The 12,281-nt window shown below is 39.5% G+C and overlaps 1 protein-coding gene across 2 annotated transcripts in view; it reads right to left on the minus strand.

Annotated features, from left to right (window-relative positions):
• Positions 1–2,174: 2,174 nt before the first annotated feature.
• TIGAR (TP53 induced glycolysis regulatory phosphatase) overlaps positions 2,175–12,281 on the minus strand; it is a 64,377-nt gene continuing 54,270 nt past the window's right edge. The window contains exons 3-6 of one of the 2 annotated variants that reach the window (XM_023735666.1): positions 9,687–9,808; positions 8,232–8,309; positions 4,522–4,632; positions 2,175–3,286 (exon numbers count right to left, since the gene is read on the minus strand). In XM_023735666.1, coding sequence (XP_023591434.1) covers positions 2,855–3,286; positions 4,522–4,632; positions 8,232–8,309; positions 9,687–9,808 — 743 coding nt within the window. In that variant the 3' untranslated portion in view covers positions 2,175–2,854. The remainder of the gene's footprint in view (positions 3,287–4,521; positions 4,633–8,231; positions 8,310–9,686; positions 9,809–12,281) is intronic. The other variant, XM_023735667.1, reaches the window with a different exon arrangement.

A 12,281-nucleotide genomic window follows, 5' to 3' on the forward strand; every position in this document is an offset into this window, starting at 1 on the left:
ACCAATGTCATAAAACAATATGTGTACTACTGTTTCATGAGAAACTATTTGTTCTGTAAGCCTTCACCTGAAGTACAATTAAAAAAAAAAAAATCGCATCTGAATGGAATAAATAAATAAATAAATTCCGGATAGTTGAAAGATTTAACATTCAATATTCCTCTAAAACTATAAGAAAAAAGGAGATTACTATACGGCCTCATGCTAGAGGACTTCTTAAAGACACACACAAAACAAACGATAAGATATATTGGTTTGATTTAAAAATTAAAAACACTTGTACAGAAAAAATGCATCCTAAACAGGACTAAAAGACAAGTAACCAACTGGAAGATATTTGCAATGTAGACAACAGAGAGAGGACTAGTATCTAGAATAGTTAAATTACTCCTGCAACTCAGTAAAAAAAAAAAAAAAAAAAAAAGGCAAACAGTACACTCCTTAAAAAAACACAAACAACAAGCCAATAATACATACTACTAGTGATTCACCAGTGAGGAAATCCTAATTATCATTACACAAATTAACAATTTAAAAATGCCCAGACTCACTAGTAATAACAGAAAAGGTAATTAAAACAATGAGATGCAATTTTCACCCATTAGAATCGCAAAAAATTTATTACCAAGTGTTGACAAGGATGTGGGAACACAGCTCTGAAATACTGCTAGTGGGACTGAAAACTTCGAGGGCCTCCTGCCTCTTACAAAACTGAAAATGCACATCTTTATGACCCAGGGAGAAATACAAAAAAAAAGGTCACTACAGAATTGTTTCCATAGGAAAATATTAAAACACTTTTGCAGTGAACTTTTTTTTTGTATCTTTCCTTGGGTCATTAAAAAAAAAAAAAAGTGCATCTCCAGGTTTTATAAGAGCCAGGTGAATACACTTAAATGTCCATCAATAGAGGAATAAATAAACTAAATGTGCTGTATTTATTCAATACAGTGGTTATAAATAATTAACTAGATCTATACATATCAATGTGGAGCCCTGGTGGTGCAATGGTTAAAGCGTTCAGCTGCTAACCAAAAGGTTCACTGTTTGAACCCACCAGCTACTCCTCGGAAGACGTGGCAGTCTGCTTCCGTAAAGATTTACAGCCTTGGGAACTCTATGAGGCAGTTTTATTCTGTCCTACAGGGTCACTGTAAGTCGGAATTGACTCGACGGCGCTGGGTTTGGTTTGTTTCGGTTTATGCATAGCATAGGTAGACCCCCCCCCCCAAAAAAACACATGTGAAAATAAAGAATACATTCAGCTTGATGACACTGACGTAAAATTTAAATACAGCAAAACAATAAAGTTTCCTACAGATACCAGATGAAAATGTAAAAAATGGATGAAAGCATACACAAAGTCATTGCCTTGTCAGAGTACAAGACAGGAAAGGGACTTTGAGGACTGGTTGAAGGGAGACTTTACTTACATCTTAATGTTTTATTTATTAAAAGAAGGAAAGCAAATATAACAAAATGTTAATTATTATTTCTGGATGGTGGAAGTGTGAATACTTATTTTATTTTATTTTTTTAAGTTTTCATTTACTTCTGTTGCTCAACCCCAAGCTCTGTCCCAATACCAGCAGAAAATACAGGCAATATCAGACACATTGAAAACCAGAACAATACTGAACTTTGTACGTGATTTAAATGAGGTTCAAAGTAAATTTTGACTGTAAGCAATTTTTGCCTTCACTGACAATTTAGTATTCATCCTCTTACAAGTTGAGACTCACAGTATTTGTCAACATAACTTAAAAGCAAACCACATGTAAAACATTTTCTTTATTTAGATAAAGATGTTTGAAGGACGGATCTTAGCTACAAAATTAACCAAAATCGTTTTCCTCCAGTGCCATCTGGTGGCAAGAAGAGGTAATCCGACCTGCCACAAAATAACGTGTACCACTTTTTTCAACTGTGGGTCCTCTTTTGTTTTTGAAGTTACTGTGCAGGGTTATTATTAACTGCTTACTTTCTTTAGAGCCTTCTTCAGCCCACAGGTTAGATACGAAGCAAGTGGACAGATTTCTTTTTTCTTAGTCAAAAAGAAATGGGGCGAGTGGGGCCTTGCCTAGCTTCCACTGATTTGTCATCTGTCAGACGGAATACTTTTGGTACCATTTTGAAGAGTTGCACTTTTACGTAAAAGTCCTACTCAGAGAGTCCTTTTTTTTTTTTTTTTTAATCAAATGATACCTTCATTTCTGTTCCTCACCAGACCATTCTGTAATCATAATCTGCAAATTCATCCACATTTCAATCCTTCTAGCATAAAAAAATTCCAATGGTTGATTTTTATATAAAATATTTTAGTGTCATTTTATTTTACATAAGCTTATGATGTAAGAATTTTTCATTTAAAGGACAGAATTTTTTAAATATATAACGTATTGTCACTATAAATATGAAGAACGTATTGTCACTATAAATTTGAAGAAGAAATTACAGAGTAAACAGTTCCTTCTTCCGAGCACTTGATGAGATAATAAAAAATATACAGTACCTTACCAAGAGCCAATACAACAGGCTAGACTTTACAGACATGGTTATTAATCTTCTGTCTTGCAATACTGAGTTCCTTCAGCCATTTACAATCCAGAAATGTAACTTAGCAGGGTGGTACGATTACTCTGGAAAATGCCAACTGTACTCACACAAAATAAGTCAATTCTAAACGGTTTTCCATTAGTGTTTTATGTGGCTATGGTTCCATCTGAACATTATAACTTGCTATAATAGAAAGCTTTTTAACCATTTGCAAATCAGCACTAGCAGGGGGTGGAAATAAAGCCAAAGGCGCTCTCTCAGAGGCTCAAAACTGTTAAATTCTGCTGTAGAATTAAACTTAGCGGGTTTCAGTCATTCCATTTAGATGATCCTGTAGGTTCATGCAAATGCACTGAATTGTTGGTTTAACTTCTTTTCCCTCCTCAAAATTTATGATAAAGAGACTCATTCCTGTATTGGGGCTGACTAACATAAGTTCGGATTTGCTCAGAGTTGCTGGTAGGGAACACTTAAGGTCAGTCAGAAAATAACTGAACAGGCTTCTCATATAAGCTCCATGGCTCACAACTAAGACACTGGCTACTAATCCTGTGGTACCGTCATGTGAATTAAATTCAGATCCACAGTTTTTTCCTAAAGGAAATATTTCTGCCAGGGAAGTTTCCAGCAAGCGGCCTGGTACTCCTTGAGAAAACTGTTCTTTTTGATCTGCTTCTTTCAGGATCAGTTGACAGAGAAATTCAAAAAAGTCTTTTCCACGCATTTTCACCTACAAGGAGAGAAATACAAAGTGAAAGTTCTCAGACAGAGCGACATAAATGACTGCCTTAAAACATAAATGTAAAACATAACTGATTTGATTTTTTCTAATATGTCCACAGAAGTACTACATAAGCAGATGAATCTTAGCCTATCTTTCTACTCATTTATTCAGTGGTTCCAAAGACATTAGTAAGTGCCCACCATATGCTGGGGACTATGAAAGTAGACTGTGGACAATGATGAATAAGATACAATTCCTGATTCCCGACTTCAAAGCACTCATAGTCTAGTTAGGGAAATCCACAAGTATATGGAAACTTACAAAACAGTGCTAATCAGTAAACTTCCTCTGGCACTTCAGTTCAGTTACAACAAAAATAATCTTTCCCTCAATCAAGCAATATTAGGTCTTTACAAGAAAATTATGAAAACCAAGACTAGGGGGTGGGGGGATTATCAAAAATGCAATTCAAAAGCAAAACACGCCAAAGAAATGCAACATTAACAGAACTGAAGAGGCAGTAGAGGGTGAAGATTTCACCTCTTGAATAATTTTACCTATCACTCTCCTTCAACAGCACCACACTTATTTTACTGCTACTAAACCCGATTCTGACTCATAGAGACCGTACAGGACAGAGTAGAACTGCATCACTCGACTGCTAACCTGAAAGTCAACGGTTCAAACCCACCAGTGCACTGCAGGACAAGTATGTGGCAGTCTGCTTCAATAAAGATTACAGCCTAGGACTACCACTACTACAGCTAAAGTTACTGCTTCATATGCAACGGTTAACATGCTCAGCTGCTAACAGAAAGGTGTAAGTACACCCAGAGGTGCCCAGCACTCTTACTTCTGAAAAATCAGCCATTGAAAACCCTATGGAGCACAGTTCTACTCTGAAACACATGGGGTCGCCATGAATTGGAGTCGACTCAATAGCAACCACCATCTAATAACACGATTCCTTAAATCCATTATCAGTAATGACTGCTTCCTTAGAGTAAACAAGCTAGGATAAAAAAAACTATGCAATATCTGTATACTGGAATAATACAGTCATTGATTAAGTGATCGTATCAATATGTATCATATCACGCAGAGTTGTTTTATGAACCAAGCAACTATCAAACTGCTCATCTAAAATTTAGAAACATCTAATTGATAAAATGAGTTAAATTTCACCTATTTTATGATACTGGCAAGTTTACAACATGGCAACTTCTACCTGTGCTACATACCTGGTCTAATGTCTCTCCTCCGGGTGGTGTGAATGTGGGAACTTCCTCTCCAGCTGCTTTGGCCAATGCCCTTAGCTCAGCCAGCGCCCTGCCTTCTGCAACCCCGTATTTCTGCAATGGTTCAATACATAAAATTGCCTCCAGTGAATTTGCAAACTAAACACATGGATATGGCAAATTTGGAACAAAGCTTCGTGTCCTCCCGCTTACTTTATTATAACTCCTCTGAACCGACACTGGGACTATACTGAGTACAGTGCCATGTACCCTAGAAAGTGCAGTTGAAATTTTTAGTTGTACACTATGTCACAGTGGCCTATATGGAACAACTCACTCAAGCTAACTTAAGTACAAGGTGAGATGGGGCCCTAACAAAGGACACACAAATCACAAAAGGAATACAAATGGCCAAGAAACATGGGGAAATCTTCTAGCTCATAGGAATCAGTAATGTGAAAACTAAAATGGTACCATTTTTAAATTATTAAGGGGGAAGATCAAAAAGACTACTCTCTGGCGTTGGTGTGAGAAAACAAACTTCCCCCTAGATCACGCACGGGAGTATAAACTGACACTTTCTGAAAGGCAATTGAGCAGTATGTATAATACTCTCAAAAAGTATGCACTCAGCAATTCCATTTCTAGGATTTTATTATATAAATATACAAAGAATGAAGTACAAATGTTTATTTTAGCATTATTTACACACCAGAGGGAAAAAAAACAGTCACAATCTATATGTCCACCAGTCGTTGTTATTGTTGTGTGCTGTCGAGTTCTTCTAACTCTTAGCAGCCTTATAGGACAGAGTAGAACTGCCCCATAGGGTTTCCTAGGCTATAATCCTTATGGGAGCAGATAGCCAGGTCTTTTCCCACAAGCAGCTGGTGGGTTCTAACTGCCGACCTTTGGGTTAGCAGTCAGCCACTTTAACCATTGTGCCACCAGGGCTCCTTCCATCAGTAGTAGCTTGCTTAAAAAAACTATGTGACATCCATATACTGGAATAATATAGAAATTATTAATTATGTCATCATATTGACCTGTATTTATGGGCACTGAAAACAGTACATAGTAAGTTGGAAAAGCTGGTTTAAAAACAGTGCATATAATAGGACTCTATTTTTAAAAAATACATATGCAAACCTACAGATAGATATAGACAGACAGATATAAAAGTTAGGAATACGCATGCCAAAATGTTAATGTTTATCTGTGGGTGGTAGAAATTTTAACTTTTTTTTAAGTTGTTGTCACTTTTAATTTTGTACCATGTAATTGATCTCTTGCATAATAAAATATTTAAACAGACAAATTATTTATGGCTTGCCAAAAATAATTCTATTCTAATTAGATAAAAATCTAACAGTAAAATATTATTTTTTTAATTATTTACAATTTAAGTTTTTAATAAGACTATATGAACATTTTTAATAATTTAAAATGTAATAAACTTTAAATAAGAATATATGCACATTGTGCTATAAAGCCAATCACTTTTCCGACCCTCAAGCCCAAATTCTTCTATCTTCATCTGGAGCAACCTCGTTACAAAGAGGGACATTAAAAACCATCACTTGCTTTGTTTTCACAAGAATGAAAACACTCATTTACTAGACAAATATTCTGAATGCCACTTTGAATACATGTTAGGTGATGAGGCCGGAGCGGTGAAGGGAAGAGAGTCACACAGAGCTCCCCACTTGCGCTGAGACAAGGGGTGGGATACTAACCACTGAGCAATAGTGAAAGAGTGCCGTGATGGAAGGAGACACAGGACACAGAAGCACAGGAGAGAGGTCTATTCTGGACTTGGGGAATCACAGAAGGCCAAGGCCTGAAAGGCAAGTAGAAGTTGGTCAGGTTTGGGGAGCAAGTATTCCAAGCAGAGTGGACGACAGACTCACAAGCTCAGCGAGGAGACAGCAAAGGGTATTTGGGCAACTCAGAGAAGATGCGTAAGAGGTCTATCATCAGTGGTCCAGAGGATGGGCTCTAGGGTCGGATACCCTGATTCGAATCTCGGCTCTGCCATTACTTGCTTGGTTACCCTGGGCATGGACCTAACCTCTGCGCACCTTGGCTTGTGCATCTGTAAAACGAGCCCCCTCCTCATCGGGCTGTTGTGAAGATGAGTACACCTGCAGCGAATGGCAGTGGCGGCATGTGGTGACCACCCCATAAGTGCTTGCTATTGCCTTTAAGGCTGGAGCACTGGGGGTGAGGGAAAGAGGGAGGAGGCAGGCTGCGCATCAAACGGATCACACGGCCAGGTTAAAGAGTCTGGACAACCTCTCTGAGTAAAAGACAACTACTGAACTGTTCTACATAGAACCATAGTAATCAAATTTTCAAAAGATTATTCTGACTGCAATGTGTAGATTATGCTGGAAGATAGCACACTCGACCGAAAACAGGAGAATCCCTGTTACAGTAACCTAGATGAAAGACGACACTGGTCTGCAATAGGAGGACGGCAGTGGGTTTGGAGAGAAATCAATCAATGGATTCAAGAACTACTAAGAGGGAGAACTGGCAAGACGGTGATAAGACGTGAGAGACATGAATGAATGGTTTGAGTAAATATGTAAGGCAGAGCAGGTCAGAGAAAAAGAGTGAGTTCCACTGAGCTGGAAACAGCTATGGGGCAAACAAACAAACAGTAGGCAGTCCGACATGTGAGAGTCAAGCTCATGTAAGAGATTCAACCTAAAAATAAATAGTCAAACCTGTAAGAGCTGGAACGCGACACCACTGTCTTGTTTCTCTTGATCTCGAAAGTTTTCCACTTTTGACAGGGTGCAGTTTTACCACTTTTCTATTACTCTCTATTAGTGGAAAATATTTGAGTTTATCTTCTCCGACAGGTTTCTGTCTTACACAGGTTCCACCTTCGGCAGGTTTTACTGTATTTGGAAATCATCAGCCCAGTAAATTAAGTCAAGGGAGAGGATGAAACTGGTGCTGAAGAGAGCACAGCATAAGAAAATGCCTCCTTCTATTATGTGATAAAAGGTCCCATTCAGCATTCCACTGAGCTGACAGCATTTTTGTGAAGCAATATTTTAGCACTGGTCCTCAGGCAAAGACTGAGCCTTCCCAAGCAGCACTGATGCTGAAGCTCTACATTTGTTACATTTCCACCAGGGTATAGAAGACATTAGGAGTCACTGTGTGGTGCACACAATTAAACGCTTGACTACTAGCTGAAAGGGTGGCAGGTCGAACCCACCCAGAGTTGCCTAGGAAGACAAGCCTGGTGATCTGCTTCTGAAAGGTCATAGCCTTGGAAAGACTATGGAGCAGTTGTACTCAGAACCGAGTCAAAAGCGACTAACAACAGAAGAAATTGCAGAGTTGGCCAGCCAGGGCGCTTACCAGCTTGTAGGTCATAAGAAAATCTATTTAAGCTTAAGCCGGGGGAGCAGGATTGGGAGGTAAGGAAGGAACGTTTCACTTTTTAAACTCTGTACTGTGTTAAGTTCTCACCAGTATCTCTTGCTTCTATAACACATATATAATATTAATAACTAAATAATAAGGTACTATGTACAAGAGTGTGTACAATGACTGTCACATAGTAAATTCTTAACACAGGTTCACTGGTTCCAAATCCCTAGCAGGAACAGTTAATTTTTAACCATGTATTAAAAATGAGGTGGCTTATTGACAATTTATGATCAACAGCAATCTGTGAATAAATTGCTTACCCTTTCTCGAAGTCTTGAATCATACTTTACTGTCATATCTTTGCAAAACATACTTTTCTCCAAAATCCCATGCATGGTCTGAAAATCAAAACACAGCTGTTTCTTTTCTAATAAAAGTCATCACCGTTCTGACCAAAAGTTCAGAGTACTCACAGATTTGTTTGACCTTTTTGAGGCTTATTTTTAACCTTTTTGAGGACAGGTCTAGACTAGCCTTTCTTAAGGCTATTTTAGCCTCACTACTAAGGTGTGATCCCTCTGGAGTTCCTACTGTACACTCAGTGTACTCACCGAAATCTCTCTACTTTGACTGTGAGACTCTAGGAATTGTCAGCTTACAGCTCCTCAGTAACTGTTCTCCCCTCAGAAGTCATCCTTTTACCTGGCTTCATGTAGTTTCAACCTATACACCTGCAGATTAATATCCCAACTATTCAAGGGGGCCCCCTATGCACATTTTGACACTCCTTGCCTGGGTAGCTCCTTCTTCCCGTATTCTGCCCCACAAATTTTAGAAATCCTGGCTTCCCCAAATACCAAGCTCTGTCTCTGCAACTCACTGAGACCACCGGGCTCTGTTCAGATTCTGCCTCCACACTCTGGGGGGCCCTGGTGGCACAGTGGTTAAGTGTTTGGCTGCTAACCAAAAGGTCAGCAGTTTGAATCCACCAGCGGCTCCCTGGAAACCCTATGGGGCAGCTCTGCTCTGTCTTATAGGGTCACTGTGAGTCGGAATCGACTCGACGGCAACGGGTTTTCCACACTTTGGAAATTGCTTCAGACAGAAAACCAGGAGAATCTTAGGGCTCAACTTGTTTGTTTCCCTTCATTCAGCCCTTCATTCATGGACATGGTCCCACGTTGCCTGAAGCTCAATGTCTGAAAACACTTGTTTCTTATCTACTGTCCTGTTTTCTAGTTTTATGGGGGAGGCTAAGTCTCAACCCTGTTACTTCCTTGTGGTTAGATGCAAAAGTCCTCATCCACTGAATTTTTAATTTCAACATTATACTTTATACTTTTAGAAGCTGATTTGGTCCTATTTTTTTTTCTTTTCCTTAAATCTCTGGGGTCATTTTTATAACATTCTGTCCCCTTAAGATCTTTCAAACATATCTTTTAATTCTTTTATATGTTAACATAGTTGTTTTTTAATGTATCTGGTAATTCCAATATCTGAAGTTTCCTATCTATTGTTTCTGCTGGCTCTCACCCATGAAATCTTGTTTGTATTCTTCTTAGACATTTTTTCAAAGCTACTCTAATTTGAAAATTACCAAAATAAACTAAGAAAGTGAAGCGAAGAGAAACAAGTTCTGTACGGGGGGAAGAATCAAGGGTGATGGTGTCTCTGTGTGATTTAATTCCCTACAGTCTTAGGTGGCAGATTTTCCAAGGTTACACAATTGTACAGATCTCTGACCCAGTAGCCTTAATCCTGAACTCTACATGTACCTGTTTTGTCCTCGTGAGGTCACTGGAGAAGACGTGCGTAAACTTCACATTATTGAGGAATAGGCCAGCAGCTGCTGCTTGTTTAAACCCAGTTTCTGAAAGAGGCTCATCTACTCCTTGTCCTGTGGTAGTAAGAGAAGGGACAGTAACATTCAAAAAATACATATAAGGAATACAAATTAAATCACATGTAAAAGAATATTAACTGCACTATCAGTATTTTAGCAAAAGATTTCCTTGGGTAGTTTTTCACATAAATTTTCAAAGAACAGATAACAAGTAAAATGAACCAATATTCCATAAAGGCTCAGTGTTATGACTTAAATTGTGTCCCCCTCTCCCCCAAAATATGTGTTGGAATCCTAACCCCTACACCTGTGGAAAGCAGCCCTGGTGGTGCAGTGGTTAAAGCACTTGGCTGCTAACCAAAAGGTCAGTGGTTTGAACTCACCAGCTGCTCTGTGAGAGAAAGATGTAGCAGTCTGCTTCCATAAAGATTACACCCTTGAGGCGGCTTCTGTCCAGAGGTGAGAGGGGAAGGCAGAGAGAGTTAGGAGCTGGTTGAATGTTCATGGGGAATCAGGGGCGGAGGGGAGGAGTGTGCTGTCACAAAATGAGCGGTTGGGGTCTCATAACAATGTATGTTTAAAAAAAAAAATTCTGCGTGGGAGACTAACTTGAAATGTAAACTTCATTTAATTACATTAATTAAAAAAAAAAAAAGATTACACCCTTGAAAACCCTATGGGGTAGTTCTACTCTGTCTTATAGAGTTGCTATGAGTCAGAATCAACTTGATGGCAATGGATATTGGGTCTGGATACCCATGGATGTAATCCCATTTAAAAATAGGATTTTCTTCTTTATATTAATGGGTCACAGCAGTGTAAAAAAAAACCCGCTGCCTTTGAGTTGATTCTAACTCATAACGACCCTACAGGACACAGGAGAACTGCCCCATAGGGTTTCCAAGGAGTGCCTGGTGGATTCCAACTGCCAACCTTTTGGTTAGCAGCCGTAGCTCTTAACCACTACACCACCAGGGTTTCCATCCATTCCAGTGTAGGTGTGTCCTAAACCTAATCACTTCTGAGTGATGAAAGGAGCAGATCAGACACAGAGACAAGCAAGCACACAAAAAGGGATGGGGTGTTTGATAGATGCCATGTGGAAATCACCAAGAAACTCAGGAAAGCAGGGGCTAGAGAAGCTGAGACGATTTTTCTCCAGAGTGGAGAGAGAGCCTTGCCCTAAAGCCCGTGTCCTGAATTCAGACTTTTAGTCTCTTAAACTGTGCGAAAACAAGTTTCTGTTCATTAAAGCCACCTACTTGTACTTCCCTTACAGCAGTACTAACAAACTAAGACACACTGGTATTCAAATGTTTTCTAAAAAACGGTTTCCCTAATGAAACTTAAATGATGATGTTAAACTGTCTTAGGCTTTTCCCTATCACTGTATTTCATTAATTCTGACTCTGAGTTTATGTTCCCAACTCAGGAGTTGTATTAGGGTGGTAGGACCATCTTGAGTTTACTCCACTTTATCTCCATTGCCCAGCTGTTCAGTACTGTAATTGCATTACTTTGCTTTTCTCTCTTTTTCTCTCTCTTCATTTCAAAAATGCTTTGGAGCCTGTATTTCCAAGAGAAAGGCAGATTAGATACTCTAAAGGGCCATTCTACTACAGAAGAACTAAATGGAGCACTAAACGGTAACACGAGGAAGATAGAAGTTGCCATGATATGAGCACCATCAGCTGGGGGGACTGGGAAGTGGAGTATGAGTGAGGCCTGCTGCATGGGACTGCAAGGTGGGAAACTGAATCCAACACTCTTGCATGCAAGGCTAATGTCGTCTCACCTCAGTGGTGTAAACAAATGCAAATCCTCTTCACAGCAAATCATTCTCAATAAATGCCAACAAGCTTTTTTACTAATTTAGATCAAATAGTTCACTCAAAGACTAAACAAGAAAATAATCCTTCATGAATGAAAGTCAGCAGAAACAACAAAAAACAGATTTAGACTCATTAAGACTTCAGACAGCAAAATCAGCAAATACAGATTATAAAACAAATAAAAATAAAAGACACAGAAAAGACAAAAATAAGAAAGGAAGGGGCGAGGCTAAGTTGGCAGAGTAGTCAGATGCTTCCGGTGGACCCTCATACAACAAAGACCCAAAAAAACAAGTGAATTGATTATTTATGGCAATCCGGGAGCCCTGAACAACAAAGCCAGAGTTGAGGAACCGGACTGAGTGACTGGGGGAGGAAGAGACGGTTCAGAAGCAGCGAGGAGTTGCCAGTCCTGACCCAGTGAGAGCCCGAGCCCTTCAGGCCTGACCAGCTTGGGGGTGAGCAGTGAGGCAGGCAAACAGCAGTGCTCGGGAGGCACATTTTCTGCACTGGGAAAGACCCTGAGCCAGAAAGTCTACATGGCCACCCAGAACCAGTGAGAAGCAACCCTGGATCGGCGAAAGATAAGTAACTATGTACGGCCTACCACACGGATCAAAAACAACCCCCTTGGGAGACTCCGGCAAGATGGCGGTCTAGGCAGAAGCACCACGCCGTCCCTCCACAACAAAGAT

Source organism: Trichechus manatus, unplaced genomic scaffold (genome assembly GCF_000243295.1).
Source record: "Trichechus manatus latirostris isolate Lorelei unplaced genomic scaffold, TriManLat1.0 scaffold00081, whole genome shotgun sequence".
Taxonomy (NCBI): domain Eukaryota; kingdom Metazoa; phylum Chordata; class Mammalia; order Sirenia; family Trichechidae; genus Trichechus; species Trichechus manatus.